The sequence below is a fragment of the Choristoneura fumiferana genome, chromosome Z, assembly GCF_025370935.1.
Source record: "Choristoneura fumiferana chromosome Z, NRCan_CFum_1, whole genome shotgun sequence".
Taxonomy (NCBI): domain Eukaryota; kingdom Metazoa; phylum Arthropoda; class Insecta; order Lepidoptera; family Tortricidae; genus Choristoneura; species Choristoneura fumiferana.
The window spans coordinates 35,042,273-35,059,472 of NC_133472.1; the positions used below are offsets into that span (position 1 = coordinate 35,042,273).

General features: G+C 36.9%; 1 protein-coding gene across 6 annotated transcripts; it reads right to left on the minus strand.

Moving 5' to 3' along the window:
- Positions 1 to 486: 486 nt before the first annotated feature.
- Positions 487 to 11,968, minus strand: LOC141435672 (peptidoglycan-recognition protein LE-like). Of its 6 annotated transcripts, none has more exons than XM_074098432.1 (6): positions 11,857 to 11,968; positions 11,174 to 11,559; positions 10,948 to 11,079; positions 7,635 to 7,823; positions 7,165 to 7,325; positions 488 to 6,347 (listed from the first exon to the last, which is right to left on the minus strand). In XM_074098432.1, the coding sequence occupies exons 2-6, from the start codon at positions 11,535 to 11,537 to the stop codon at positions 5,940 to 5,942; spliced, it is 1,254 nt and encodes a 417-aa protein (XP_073954533.1). In that variant the 5' UTR covers positions 11,538 to 11,559; positions 11,857 to 11,968; the 3' UTR covers positions 488 to 5,939. The 6 variants fall into 6 exon arrangements, with proteins under 6 accessions (XP_073954538.1, XP_073954552.1, XP_073954533.1 ...); XM_074098424.1 differs by having other exon boundaries at positions 11,850 to 11,968; XM_074098437.1 differs by having other exon boundaries at positions 487 to 6,347; positions 7,165 to 7,322; positions 11,174 to 11,968.
- Between the last annotated feature and the right edge of the window lie 5,232 nt (positions 11,969 to 17,200).

Here is a 17,200-nt window from a genome sequence, read left to right on the forward strand (position 1 = left end):
ACAGCGGGAGGAATTTTGATGAAAATTGGTAAGCAGAGAGATAGATCTATGGAATAACGAATTGCCTATTTTTATCCCGTTTTTCCAACTGAATTGGGAAATACAAAAGCTAAACTTAAAGAAGACATGGTACGATGTAATTTTGAACATAAAACTACCGTGAGACTCACTCATATTCAGTGAAATAACCACTGACATTTCAGCTAATTCGAGCGTTTTAGTGTGTTCCCAGAGGAGGTGCTATAGGAATCAGCCTGAAACATGTCGAGCTAAAGTCGATTTAAGACGTGAGTTATCCGGGTTTATTTCACTAACTACGACGTAATTATTAAAAATTCCCGTGGAAATACAGTAAAATGGCGAAATTTCAATTCAACAAAAATAATAAATTAAAAGATGCTACTTAATAAATAAAACACATTTTATTTTGGCCCTGAAACCAGATTCATTTTTAATTTACTCCAAAATTAGATTATTATCTGCTGCAAAACAAATAAATAGTACCTAAGTCAATCGATTTGGCAAACTAAATAAGTGATGTCATTGCTGCATATGAGGGTTTTCTTTCACAGAGGCGAAATATCGCTAGATGGCGTTAGTATCGTTAGGTCCGTTTGACGTTTGACGTTTGCTTGCGATTGGCTCATTTAGTTATTTAACCAATCACGAGCATTCGCCTCTGTGAAAACCCTCCGCGAAATCGCGGTCAAAGACTAGTTGGCTACATAAAGCGATATCGAAAGTGAAATCTGAGCACACGAATGCCAAATGATCCTGACAGTTCATTCATCACGTTCAACTTGCATTTACCTAATTGGGTCAGGCGCGATCAAAGTCGATTAATTCGTACCTACTGGTGCACGCTATCGAATACTTTCACTTGTATTTTAATACCTATCACGGAATGTATAGATTATTGTATCTGCTAAACTAATCAAATACATAGGTACTTAGTTAATGGTCTACCTACATATGTAAATTTAGCCCGATTTAGATAGGTAGGTACTCACATAAATCATTTTTTATAACAAAAGCAAATACTTAAGTATCTACCTAATACATAAGCAGGTACCCTCATACGTGCAAGAATGGTCGTCTAAAGTAATACGATAGAAATAGAATAGAATAAATTATTTTATGGAGAAAACATAGCGAAATCACATGAAATCCAGTGCGGTTAGAAAATTATGGCAAATTATGTACATGAGCTATTGAATTATCGAGTCGAACATTATTTGTCCTTAACTCCGGGTCGACAATTACAGGATCGTACCTTAAGCACACTGAAATTGACGTTTCACGCCATCTACCTTCTATCAGCAACAACATTAATCACCACGCCAAGCTATTATACCTACAGTACTAGCCAGAACCCTACTCCACTGTACCTTTAGCCTTGCACCTGCCTCACATTTTAGTCCAGATTCCATCAACAAGCTCATAGGAATCTAGTTCAAAATTTATCTATAAGATGGCGTTTTGATGGCAAAGTTTCACAACCGGTAATTATTGCAATAGGAACGTATTTTGAAGCATTACTTGAAATTACATCCAACTACATTATTCGTTAGGTAAAATAAAAACTAATATTTTCTTGTCAACATTTATAATTCGAGATTTAATGACGTAACACTTACGAGTATACACGTAATACTAACACAACTATACCTATTGCCATCCACGAAGAAGCGTGATTTTGTCAAAATTAGACATTAATGACATTGTAATAAGAACCATGGCACGCGTCATCGTGAATGACTCTACCTATACCTATATGTTTAGGTACAGTGTACTTAAAAATACTTACATAGTTATTTACTACAATATCCCTTAGAAACTTCGACACATCTCATTCAGAATATTTCCGTTGATAAAATCCTTTCCTTTGCAATGTCACAATGTGACAAAGTTCTTAATGAACGTGGGTGACGTTTGCCGTAGTGCGCATTACTTTATTTTATTATTAAAAGATTTTATTAACTTTATAGTACCTATTAACAATAATTATAATTAATAATTGGTACTCAAAATAGGTACAAACTAAGAACCATGAAGAAAGGACAAAAAAGCGACATTCACAGCAGGATGTAAAAAGTCGGGTCTTGGATGTTTAATATGTATTTAAGCTTCGTTGATCGTAGTATTTAAGTATGTATTTATCTATGTAAGTATGTTTATCCGTTGCCTAGTATCCATAGTACAAGCTTTGCGGTGTCAAGTGTCCCATGATGACGAGTATAATGTAAAAAGTGGAATTCGGCAAATCATTTACAGCTTTAGTTCCGTTTTTTTCCATGTCCATTAAGATCTTTGTCTCACTGTAACCTTACCAAACCTTACCGAATAATACTTAAGTCAAGTAATTGTCAGATTAATTTGATTATTATTCACATTGCAATTACAAATTGATATTAAATTTGATAGGTACTCTTAATGGCACTAGGTACCTACCACATGACATAAAATGAAAAAAATAAATGTTAATCTAATACCTAGATATACCTACCTTCCAACAAGCAATTCTTGTATATAGAATTTCGGAAACAGCTCCAACGATTTCGATGAAATTTGTATGTAGGGGTTTTCGGGGATGACAAATCGATCTAGCTTGGTTTTATTTCTGGGAAAACGCTTATTATGTTATGCTTTCCTAGCCTAGTGTTTTATCGAGTCTACGAGTATGTAATAGTAAGTAGGTAGGTACTTACCGAGGTATCACGTTTCGTTCTACTGAAATGATTGATTTTAATTTACGACTATTTTCATTAGACCCTTGTTTCGTTAATTTGTTGCATCGCTGTTCCTGGAACGCAATGTTGTGGCGACCAGGCGTTGTAAGTGCGTCTACTGTTAGGTTTAATAAATTAAGTAGAAAGCACTTCAGTTCAGTGTATTATACTCTTTTAGTTATTGTCTAGACTAAACATGCCAACACTTATTAAATACATCCGCTTTGTTTTAGTTCAAGGCATGACTCCTTCACCTAGGTACCTACTTATTTATAATAAAAAATAATCTAAGCCAGACGAAACGGATGCTCGTCAAAAGTTGTAATTAAAATATTGTATTTTATCCATACTAATATTATAAATGCGAAAGTGTGTGGGTGTTTGTATGTTTGTCCGTCTTTCACGTCAAAACGAGGCGACGGATCGACGTGATTTTTGGCATAGAGATAGTTTATGGGCCCGAGAGTGATATAGGCTACTTCTTATCCCGGAAAAATGCACAGTTCCACAACAATAGCGCGCGTTAACCGGATTCCACGCGGGCGAAGCCGCGGGCAAAAGCTAGCAATAGGTATATATATATTTTACTCGCGGCTTTACACGCGTAGGTAAACCATTAGTTTTATATAAATACAATAATTATATTATATATTATTACACGTCATTCCGGGAATTAAATTCCGGGATTTCGAATTAGGGACAATGAATATACTAGCTTCTGTTTCTTAGTTACATCCCGTGAAAATATCGGCTACTTATGTGTTATCATTATTATCGAGTTTTAGCTCGAGCAAAGCTTGGTCGCCCATGGTACTATTTATTTTATTATATATACTCGTACCTACATATGTCATTCATGTAGATTATTTATTAAATAAACGATTTGATATAATCTGTTCGATAAAAAAAATGTGAAGTTGTGTCTAAAATCCTGCAGTCCTAAAGTATTTATTCTCGCGAGTGAGGTGTCTACAATTCATAACACAAATAAATCATACTCATACACAAAATATAGACAATTAATGATATTGTATTTTTTTATTATCAACATCATCAGCGTCCTTCCTATTATGTATATGTCCCACTGCTGGGCACAGGCCTCCTCTCAGAATGAGAAGGCTTTTATCATAAACTAGCGTTTACCCGCGGCTTCGCACGCGTAAATCATTAGATACAGCAGTTGAATTTAAATTCCTGGATTTTATTAGAATCTCGTGGGAATTCCCTAAAATTACATCGTGGTTTTAATTGACCATAAATTAAAATACTCATGCCAAATTTCATGACTCTAAGCGCAGCTGTTATTAGTTCAAGATTTTATCCCTATCCCGTGGGAACATCAGGATAAAAGTAGCCTATGTGTTATTCCAGACGTCCAGCTACCCACATACCAAATTTCATGACTCTAAGCCCAGTGGTTGTTATTTAGATATTTTATCCCTATCTCATGGGAATATCGGGATAAAAAGTATCCGGGGTTTGAGTGCTTTTAATATTTATAAATCATTGTCGTCCAAATTGATTACGGCTTCGGGTGACCAGAGGGCTGGCTTTTTCTTAGCACAAAGATTAAGCATTGCCATACAGCGTGGTAATGCTGCCAGCCTTCTGGGCACCTTAGGTACCACCTGGCAGTGATTTTGGGCAACTTTTTTATTTATAATTTTAGTGTGTATGTAGTTTTAGTTACCTTTATTTTGTTTTATATTATACTGGCATTGTGAAGTTTTAATTTATAATAATAATTATAATAAATATTAATACACAAGTGAAAAAAGTATCCTATGTTTTAATCCAGGTTATAAACTAACTTTTTGCCAAATTTCATCTAAATCCGTCCAGCCGTCTCAGCGTGAAGAAGTAACAAACATACTCACTCACAAACTTTCACATTTATAATATTAGTAGGATTTTCTAGCTTTCTGTACAAAGGGCACTGTCGTGACATCGTTACGTCTGCTTCATTTACAGGCAACAGACAGTATGTCTGAAGAGTGGCGCTACTTAAAGCCATTGACGCTTGCATTGTCTTACCTAAGTTTATCTAGTAACTACACGGTTTTCACATTTGCATTAAAATCTCATATGTATATTATTTAGCCCACTCGGCAGTCTCGTAGCCTAGTTCTGTAACTCGACTTTAAGAAGTCGTATTATTTAACTAGTGTATAAAATAAAAAAGTTACCGAGACGCATTATTACACACAAACAAAAAGCACCATGTATGTATATGTATAATATTCATCGTTAAAACTAAAGCGGCACAATAAGTCCCATAAACAACATATATTTAATACATTTCTACGTTTACTAATGCTTATCAAATTTTTTTTTTTAAAACAGTATAAATTATCTGCGGATTCAATGCGTAGGCCGACGCCGCATTATAATATCAATAGAATAAAGTGATAAAATTTAAATCTAACAAATTAATTATAGCAATGAGGTTTTATAAGGAAATAATAAAGATGTTAGTAGTCGTCACAGGAGACCGAAGAGCTGGCAGCTTCCTAGGACAAAGAGTAAGAGAGGGAACGCTGCCAGGATCTTCGGAACATTGCCTAAGGGGACTCCGTTAAATAATTTGTTTTAGTTTTTTAAGTTGAGGATAGTAACATAATATTGATAGACAGGTATAGGTAATTTAATTGTTACTAATAAATACCTACCTAGTCATTTAAGAGCCCGTTCCCACTTGTCGGGTTTCGGTTCCGTTTCGTGTCATTGTCAGTGTCGGATGTCGGTCATTTCAATACAAAATTGGTGTCGGACGAGTGGAAACCAGCTATGTATATATATATATATGTCTATATTAATTCAGTGTTTCTGTACGTGTATCTATTTTATCAGCTTATAAACCATTTTTATTCTTATTCTATATGCGAACGATCAGATTATGAAACCCGGAAGCTAAATGCAACAAACGAGTCAGTGCGTGCCAGCCACTCTTACTTTTAACATGAAAGTACTTACAACTCTGTTACCGTCCATTGTAACAGATTTTTCAAAACAACTGGAAATGGTGATGATTTATTATAATCTGCGGTTAATCGCTGATTATAATCAAAATATGCAAATAACGATATATAGTAATGTTATTACCAAAAAACTGTAAATATAAGCAGGAACAAGTTTACTTCCACATAATTTGAAAACGACCCAAATAATAATTTGACGCCGCATTTGGATGCAAAAAAAAACCTCCAAGTTTCAATAGTTTGGTAGAATATTTGTCAAGTTCACGTCTTTCACAAAATGTGGCCACTCTTGTAATATCTCGAACAGCTTTTCTCCGGGACTCTCCGTAGACGTTAGTTGCCGATGAGCAAACAATTTATAATCTTTGGCAATTTTACCGAGTGCCACTCCTCGTTTTATGAGTTTTTTGCATGCGTCCAGTTGCTTTTGCGTTGGCGCTTCTTTAGTAAACGTACCTATGAATGCTATACCTATACTATATTTATTATAACCGAGGGTGTGAGCGCCCATGTAGTCCCACCCACGGCCGTAGTACGCTGACCCTTCTCCTCCGACTAAGTAATTGTATCCAATATCGTACCAGCCGCGAGATTCGACGTGAAATGATTGGACCAGACGCACATTGTACACACAGCTACTCTGAAATAACAAAATAAAGAAATTATTAACACAACTTCGCACTTTTCTGTACATCATATTTTAGAGTGGTTAGAATAGATCCTCATTTTTGCACTTGACTGTACCACAATACAATTTTACCAATCGATCCATCGATCAACAATGCTGAAATAAACACGTCTGTTACGAGGCCCCTTTTATCTGTGGTTAAAGCAGCCGTAGATATTTTCTCAACATCTTAAGTGTCCACAGATCTATTCACTCACGAAGGCGCGCCCCTCCACAGCTAATTATCAATGTGCACGTGTAAACTTCGTACTTACACGTTGCCTTAGTCTCAGTGTGCGTAACTGACGGTAAGCTTACGACTGAGGACACGTTCGAGCTACGCACATATCTAGACTTGTCGTACGGATACGTTTAAAACTACAATTATAAAATGTGGAGGGGCGCGCCTTCGTGAGTGAACAGATCTGTACCCTATTATGGATTAAAGTTACAAACTTGACTTTTCGTTAGGGGAGACCGGTTATGTATGGTTGACTCAGAGGTTGGTTGTCACAGCAGTTGTAATAAAGAACTATATGAACAGACGAATAAGTATATCTACTGGAGTCAAAGGATGTGAAAACCCTCCCTCTTCTTATTCATTCGTTTAATTGTTTACTACAACCGCTGTGACAAATATACCCGGACTCCCCTTCGACGTAGACGGACGTACGGACGGACGGATAGAGAGCGTAGTTTTAGTTATGTAAGTACACTAACTGATAACGTTAGCATACTTTTGGGTACTGAAACATAAGAATTTAAATTTTGATACTGAGATTACAAGTACCTGACTATAACAAAACGCAGTGGCAGTATGGCTTATGATCACCCATGGAGCTGGTAGCCTCAATTTGTCCAAAGGCCCTGTTTCAGGCTGAGCCAACCACTCCATCCTCGATACAATCCTCAAGTGATCAGGCGCTATTAGCAATTCGCCTTGTTCACCTGCTAGTGATTACAAATATTATTAAAACAAGATAGCCAATAGACATAGAAATTAGTTTTCATAAACGAGTAGTAGTATTTAATTACTTATATAATTCAGTCGAGGTTAAATACGTGATTACACTTTAGTACTTTGTCGCTGTCACTTCATGTTTGAAATTTTGTATAAAATTGACAGAAAACTTACAGTGACAAAGTACTTACCTAAGTAAAAAGATAATTTTGACCTCAACTGTACAAATAATTTCTAGATTCAAATATTTGAAAACCGTAGATAATTCAGAAATCATCTTCATGAAAAGCGTCATTTACCTAATTTTTTTGGAGGCTCTTTCACAGTTACGATACAATTTGCCGTTTGATTAATAAACAAAAATGAGAATTTAAAGTTCATCGTTAGTATACAATACGAGGCCCACGCAGTAATGAATGGTGTCACAACAATTACAACCATCGTCATTTTGGATGAATATTCATGCGATGATCCCGTCACCCGTTCGCCTGAAATAAAGTTAAGAGTCACCAACAAGCCTGATAACAACCCACTCCATAGATAATTAGGGTACACAGTTAGTTAGGGGCTTACCATTTCATTTTAAAATTCAACTTTAAAAATGGGATTCCCAATCTATATTTAGGTGGTTTCCACGGCTTAAAGGGAATCCCCGTTTCAAGGTTTCATGATATCGTGAAAAGCAGGGGTTTAAACATTAAAAGTAATTTCACAAATAAAACTTTTTAAAACCCTGCCTTGAAAAAAATATTTCTAGTGCGATCATAATATAGTGTCATGACGAAATTGTGATGGTTTTACTATACAGTGCAATGAAAATAAACAAAGAAATATATTATTTTGAACAGCACAATGCGTGCATACGTAGATGATTAGCATAATATATGAATTACTAATATTACAAATGCTAAAGTAACTCTGTATGTCTGTCTGTTACCTCTTCACGCTTATACAGCTGAACCAATTAAGTTGAAATTTGGTATGGACTTAGTATGAGACTTAGAAGGATACAGGATAGTTTTTGTGTCGGAAAATTGCATAGCTCTCGCTGGATAACGGTTGGTGCAACGGTGGATCTCGGTAGCAATAGCAACCAGTTACAAAATAAATCACAAAAGCTGTTGCACCGTAGCAAACTACATACATATACTTATATTATGACGACCCGATGGCCTAGTTGTTAGAGAACCTGACTACGAAGCTTGAGGTGCCGGGTTCGATTCCCGTGTCGGGGAGATATTTGTATGAAAAGTACGAATGTTTGTTCTCGGGCCTTGGGTGTTTAATATGTATTGAAGTATGTATCTATATCTATATAATTATATTTATCCGTTGCTTAGTACCCATAACACAAGCTTTGCTAAGCTTACTTTGGGACTAGGTCAATTGGTGTGAATTGTCCCGTAATATTTATTATTTGTTATTATTATTATCAATGCGAAAGTTTGTGTGTGTGTGTGTGTGTGTGTGTGTGTGTGTGTGTGTGTGTGTGTGTGTGTGTGTTTGTGCGCACGAGTATTTGTTACGGCTACTTTTACCTGAATAATACCAGGAAAACGGGTTTCGCATATAAAATGAAAAAATTCAAACTGCCAAGCTACAGACACCATTTTGCATTGATGCTTTTTATTACATGTAAATGAAGATGAAAGTATGTTTTTGGAAATTCCCATGAGAATTTAGTTAAATCCCGTAATTCGAATTCAACTGCTGAGTCTACCTAAGATCACGCGAGCGAAGAAGCGGGCGATCGCTAGTATTAAATATAGTGCGTGCGAGTTGTAATTGTAATTATAACAATAACAGCAAGCTTCATGAATCATTTTGCTTGTATCAGGCATGTACCTACCTATTTATAGAAAAAATATTTACGATGAAACTGAAAAAAATTGCATTTCAGCAAGAATATGAAGAAACGTTTTTAGGGTTTCGTACCCAAAGGGTGCCAACGGAACCCTAATACTGAGACTCCGCTGTTTGTCTGTCTGTCTGTCCGTCTGTCACAGGGCTCTATCTCTTGAGCCGTAATAGCTAGGCACTTGAAATTTTTACAGATTATGTATTACAGTGGCCGCAACAACAACAAATACTAAAAATAAAGTAAAGTAAATAATAAAATAAAGTTACAAATTAAAGGGAGTCGTCATACAAGAAACGTGTTTCATTCAGCGGTTTTTGATTGCTAGGCTGCCAATATGACGGCCGTCAGTTGCTAGGGGCAACGCCCGTGACCCTACGTTGTTTAATGTTTAACTACTTATTAATTTGCGATTTTATTAGTGCTATTTTATAAAACCTTCGATAATTATAATAATTGTCTCTAAGACCGTGGTTTATTTTGTTGTGCAGTATTAAGATTAAATAACAATTTATGATCCACAAACCTCCGACACACACTACACACACTTCACAAAAGTCAACTTCAATAAAGCACTCACAGCCGCTGTATTTAATGTTTTTTACACTAAAAAATGTCTGTTATAATTCATACTTATATTTATTTACAAGGTCAAAATTTAAAATCAGGTTAAGATTTATTCACTAATTCATAATGCAATGCAAGAGTAAAAGCGCTATTCAGTCTCCGACAGGGCGACAGCCAAAGAGGATGAGAATTTAAAATTGATCTTTATTCAAAATACTTGCACCTAGTGCTTACATTTTGGTGATATGTTTTTATTAACTTGTATTATAATGTAACTAATTATGTTTGTTCAGGTGGAATTAAATAAAATATTAAAATATTAAATAAGTATTTCAACTTCAATTTGAAGTGGATATCTTCAACCGATTGAGCTGAAATTTTATTATGAGACAATCAAAGAATAAGATGATAATATAATACAAGCAAAATAGTCTGGTTTACATCAAAATATCAACTGCCATGTTAGAGTTCAGTGAAAATATTGAATGTTTATTTATGGTGTAGAAAATGATGATGGTTTTTTTTTAAGTTACATAAGGGGTTGTTTCACCCATTGATTAATTTTATTTGACGGATAAATGTGATGCCATATCCATCTATTCAAACAAAGCAAACAGAGATGGCATGACATTTATCCGTCAGATAAATTTAATCAATGGATGGTGAAACAGGGGTTAAAGTCTTACTACTAATGGTCTGAAGTTAACATTTTCATCAGGCACCATAGACAGTCAAAGAAGCGGGCATTGGGTATGTCTCTGGATGCAACACCTCCAAAAGTTAGTGTGCTTTGTTGGTTTTAAGGTATTTCATCCTTCATTAAAACTATCTCATATTTTGCAATAATTAATATAAGTATGTATGCCACAAACATTGTATTTACAGTACCACATGGTCGCTTTTACTGAATTAAATGTATAAGACAGTAGATTAATAGTTGGCTTAACCTCTTATATGTTTAGGCGCTTATCAGTGCCAAATTTAAGGCTAACTTTTTGTATTTTTTTTAATCAGGAGAATTTGTTTTTATTAAAACAGATGAGACTGGAATTCAGTACTTTTTTTAGTTCTTGCATATGAGGGGTTAATGAAAAGTTAGTGACACTGATTAAAAAAACTGTTAAAACCACATATACCCATAGCTATAGCCCACAGTTAACAATAATAATTCTTAGATAAATGCATACTTGCTGCGTCATCTTCATTCCCATCAGGCATCTTTTGTAACCCAAATATGATACCACAAGTACTGGCAACCACAAATAGAATTGCTGAAATAGTTATCTTCTGCCATGTTTTTATACTAAAACCATCAGAACCTACAACATAAAGAACAAGTTATGTGTGCACAGCACACACAGGAAAATATAACATTTAACACCTTTTACATAACAAAAAAAATTAACTACTAACCAGTATCAAAGGTTCCTTCTTTGTACAATGGCGGTTTTGAAATTTCATCATCTGTCTTATTATAAGAGGCATTCTCAATGCCAGATTTACTCTGAATTATTTGTTTGATGGTAACAGGGCCTTGAAAATATGTGTTATTTCCGAAATGTACATTCTCAGAGTTACTGACAGAGACAGTGCCAAAAACCGGCGGCGAGGCCGCGGGCTTTGCGAATGTTGATATCGTGTTTGCACCCGCGGAGCCCGCATCATCGCTGTCGCATGTTTCTTCCACAATTTCCAAATCACCAAACTCTCCCACGACACTGATATCAAGGTTCTTGTTCTTGTCGCAAAAGTTGACAGAGTCCTTGTTTATGGCCATCTTGCCATATAATTATATAAAACTATTGGACCATAAAATTAAAACTCATTAGAATAATTGGAGTTAGTTACAACACTTACATGATTCGTTGAGCGTAAAATGTACATATTTGTAGATGATAAATTACTCATTTTGATCGAGATTAAACATATAATCAAAGCATTAAATTTTGTTTTAGAAAGTTCGATTCAAAGTTGAGTAAGTATTAGATAGGTAAATACTAAAATAAACAACTGATTAGTTTTGTTCGTGACTAGGCCTAAAACTAAAACACAGGTAATATGCCTTAATGGAAAAAATGACAACACACACAACTCACAAATCACCGTATCATGCTTTTGCTAATAAGTAAATTTGTAAAATAATATTGCTTTTTTCCCTATGGTACGTGATAAATAAGAGCCAAACAAAATCCGGTCCAGTCTGACAATGACAGTTCTGATCTGACACTGACATGCTGTCATGGTCAAGCAGGGCAAAGAGAATATAAATAACCACTGAACAGGGCTTCAAATACCGGTAAAAAGTTGGTAACGGTTCCCCTTGTTTACGCCTATTTTTATGTCATAATTCTATTTTGCATAATCTGTTTACGCATAATAGTATTTATGCCGAAACTGTTTCCCAATGTAAGCCGAATGGGCTTTACGCATAATTTGTAAATTCCGAATATTGTTTCGGCAGAAAATTACTTACGCATATATTAGTTACGCAGAGCAGAAAGTTACTTTCGCATACTAAATGTAACTTTTAACGACTCCAAGGCGAAGTCGACGGAGCTCCGCTTCGCGAAGCCCCTATTCCGCCTAGTTAAGGCGCTTGGCGCCTTGACAAAATACTAACCTAACCTAACCTATAGTTAGCAATCACGTTGCCTCGGCTTTCTTTACTGCGGGGGGCTCTGCTCCCTCGTCCCCCTTTACTGTTTCGCCTATCCAAGTATCAAATATTCATTTTTTTTTTCAAAAACCTTCATAGGATTACGTTTGTTTTTTACATGCCACCCCCCGTCCCCCTTCTTTATGCCTGTGCCTCTTTTACTGGTGGCTGTTCGTTCCATTACAAATACAATTCTAACCTATTTTTCTAGTTATCATTAGTATAGTATTTTCGGACAGGATTTCGGCCTATCAAAATTCGGCTAAATTACATATATGCTGAATAAGATTATGTATAATAAAATGCGGCCATGTTAATATAATATTATGCTAAAATAAATTCGGGTAAACCATTATTCGGCTTATACAGAATTATGCCGAACTAAATTTCGACAAGCTTAAGATTCAGCGTAAATAAATTATGCGAAACCTGGTATGCGTAATCTGTTTCGGACATTAAAAAGTATGCCAAATAGATTTCACACGTTGGTAACGTTACCTGTGTCAAACAGATTTAACGTTAATTCGTAGTAACCGATCGATGTACCGTTACTTTTTAAATTTTTACCGGTATAAAATTTTTGACGTGTTAGATATAAGCTGTTCACATAAAGTTAACGTTAATTTAAAAGTATCGTTAAAAGATTACTTCTCACTTTTACATTATAACGGTGTCCCTCGTCATCATTCTGCTAAATCAGAACATTAATTAAGATTGTTTTTTTTTATTTCAATTCCAAATTTTTACTTTTACGGTCATCCCGTAAAACCGAAATTGAAAATACAAACTGAAATACAGATGCACAGAAAAAACAGAAAAATAAGACCATCACTGGGAATCGAACCCAACATTAACACCTTAGATGAATGAATGGTCTCGCGCGCTCGCTCGACTAGATACCGCCGGCGTACTTGTCAAATGCGGCAACAAATAGTACGCCGAATTCGGCGTACCCGAGCCCGAGGCGAGTCAGTCGCCTTGCACACTGTGCGTAAGGTGCATGTCCCGAATTTTTGTTAAATTTTGGTCATAAACCGAAGTAAAATGCCAGTTTAAACTGTTTAAAAATAATACTACAAGAAATAAGAAGGACACTGGGATCACATACCATCAGTAAATATCGTATAATTTCGAAATTAAAGAATAAAATGACACGAACCCTAAACGCCATTCTGTGTTGCCGCGTACACAAGAATCAAATTCCCCGTGTTTGAGATTTTAATAAATTGAATTTTATTGTTATCATCATTAAATGATGATAAATTTTAATAACTTATTTTATTTAAGTATCTAACGTAATTATTATATATACATAACCTAGTTCTTTATTATTTAATGTTTATCTTTGTGATGTATACACTGAAGGTGTATAAATTGTTACCCGACACTATTTAATTAAGGGGTGAATGTGTGTTAAAATTAAAAATGTTTTTCGTCTTCCCAGTCAAAAAGCCCGATCAAGCTGATTTACTTAGGGATTATGGAAAGCGAAAAAATTTTTTTTTCTACCCATTTTCCTGAAATGTTAACTTTTTACCCGACTGCCCGAAGGAGAGTTATGTTTTTCAAGCGTATGTATGTAAGTACGTATGTATGCATGTACCTATGTATGAATATTTTGTAAACATTTTTTTTTATTTTAACATTCTTAATTACTTCCTAATTTCTAAGTATTTCCCAAGATACATTTTGTAACCAGTAACTTAATAGACCACAGAATAATTTATTTTCCCAATAAGTAATTCGGGTAACAGTGGAGCAGCTGGCAACACAATTCGTCACGCACACTAGCATACTTGCAAATTGACTTACACCGTTCTTACGCACACTACAATATTGAGTTGCCGCATTCACGAACCTTTTGTTTTTTAGTTAGCGCGGTATCTAGTCGAGCGAGCGCGCGAGACCAATTATTCATCTAAGATTAACACATTAATTGTACCATTAATTGTTTACCTATGCTATTAAATCTACTCAACAACGTATATGTAATTCGTATCAAAAAATAATGCAGAATTGCTATTTTTTACGGATTTTATTATGCATTCACGATTATAATTTTAATCCCGACGTTTTGAGTTAATTTCAAGTCTCATGGTCATGGAAAAACTAAAAACAAAAATTACCGATGGAAGTAATGTTACTTTTTTAACATTATAATAATGTCCCACTGCTGAGCAAAGGCCTCCCCCCAATATTTCCACTGCTCAGAACAAGCTAACATGTGGGACAGAATAGGCTAACAATAATAATAATAAAAACTGGAAAAGTCCTGGGCCGGATGGACTGCACAACTTCTGGGTAAAATGGTTCCGATGTTCCCACGAACGTTTAGCAACACAATTCCAACAAGCCCTTGAGCTCGGTCCTCTACCAGCTGTCCTCACAACTGGTGTTACCTCCCTGCTCTATAAGTCCTGTAGTACCACGGAAGCCAAGAACTATCGACACATAACATGCTTGCCTACCTTGTACAAGCTCCTTACATCCATTCTGACAACAAAAATCAACTTGCACATTGTTGCGAACAACGTTTTGGCCCCCTCTCAGAATGGATGAAGGGTTGGGTCCCGTGGTACTAGAGCTTCTCCTCATTGACATGACCATTTGCCAACAAGTCCGGCGAAACAAGGGGGCCATGTCAGCTGCCTGGATTTACTACAAGAAGGCCTATGATTCGGTGCCTCATTCATGGCTTAAGAGGGTCTTAGAGCTGTATAAAGTTGATACAGCTTTAGGAACCTTTTTAGGCTCATGTATGAGACAGTGGATCACTGTCCTTCGTCTACCAGGAAGGAGAGATGGCAACCTTGATCCGCAGGACTCTATAAGGATCGAGCAAGGTATTTTCCATGGTGACAGTTTGAGCCCATTGTGGTTTTGCCTTGCTCTGAATCTACTCAGCACTCTGCTGAGGGATTCAGGGTTAGGCTGCCGACTTCGGAGAGGGGGTGAGGTCATTTCTCACCTACTGTACATGGATGACCTGAAACTGTTTGCACCAAAACACCAAGATCTGATGGTGTTACTAAAGAAGACAGAGGCTTTCAGTAACGCCATCAGAGAATGTAATTTGGTGTAGATAAGTGTGCGGTCATGAATGTACAGCGGGGAAAAGTTGTAAATTCACCGGATTTGCAACTTTCTGCAACAATGACCCTCAGATCTCTCTCCGAAGCTGAAACCTATAAATACCTTGGTATGTCACAGACTTTGGGTATCGTTGACGGGGACATAAAGCAGACGGTGAAGGAGCGTTTCTTTTGCCGCCTTACAAAGGTACTTAACAGTCTTTTGTCGGGTGGTAATAAGGTACGCGCCTTTAACGCCTGGGTGATGCCCCTGCTCACATACTCCTTTGGCATACTAAGGTGGACTCAGACTGAACTGGACGCCCTGGACCGGAGGGTCCGCCTACTGCTTACTACCCATCGCATGCTACACACACGTTCGTCGGTTATGAGGCTGTACATCCCACGGAAATGTGGAGGTCGCGGCTTTCTTAATGCCAAAAATCTCCACAACCGCGAGGTATGCAGCCTTAGGAATTACTTCCTTAGCAACGAGTGTGGGATGCATCGCGATGTTGTGGCAGTGAGGTGTCACCCCGCTATTCTTGGCAAACGAAAATTGGCGCAGTCCTATGGTAATGAGCACGGAAGATCGCAAGAACGTATGAAAGAGCAAGGAGCTACATGGGCGGTTCTACAAGGCCCTAACAGGGCCTGATGTAGACCTTCTCGCGTCGGTGACCTGGCTACGTTTCAGGGACCTCTTTGGGGAAACCGAGGGTTTTGTGTGTGCAAATGCTGACGAAGTTATCATGACGAACAACTACCGGAGGTATATCCTGAAGGACGGTACGGTCGACATTTGTCGGGCATGCCGCCGTCTTGGGGAGTCACTCAGGCATATTATCTCCGGTTGTTCTCATCTCGCTAACGGTGAGTATTTGCACAGACATAACTTAGTAGCCAGGATTATCCACCAGCAACTTGCTCTTCGATACGGCCTTGTAGACTCTGAGGTGCCGTATTATAGGTATGTCCCTGCGCCAGTTCTCGAAAATGGTCGTGCCACGCTCTATTGGGATCGATCTGTCATCACGGACAGGACTATTGTAGCCAATAAGCCAGGCAGTGCTCGTCGACATCACCATCCCACATGACGAGACCCTCGTGAAGGCCGAGAAGGACAAACTCAGCAAGAACCTTAACTTGGCTCACGAGGTGACTGCTATGAGGGATGTTGACTCGACGATCATTGTCCCGATAGTCGTTTCGGCAAACGGTCTAATAGCGAAGAGTCTCGACCAACAGCTCAAGAGACTCTCGCTAGATGGCTGGATCAAGGGCCAGATACAGAAGGCGGTACTTCTGGACACGGCACGCATCGTCCGGAGGTTCCTCACTCTGCGGCCCTGACCACCGGTAGCTTGGGCCCTGCCCCGTTACCGGCGGCAAACTAGGTTAGGTTTTTATAATATTTTTATTTTGTATGTACTTTTCTGTATTTTACTTTTTATAACTATTATAAAAACTTAAACCTAAGAATGAAAGAAAAATAAAGAGCATAATAATAATAATAATGTGAATTGGGTAACGTTAAGAAGCCCTACTATTAGCTACTATGTAAATAAATTTACCGTTATCAAGTAACGTTAATTGGGTAACATTACAATAATGTTAATTTATCAAGTAACGTTATAATATAATACCGGTACAAGGTATTTTTACGATATTACCGTTACGTAACGTTACTTATAATGTGTTTTGATAACGTTA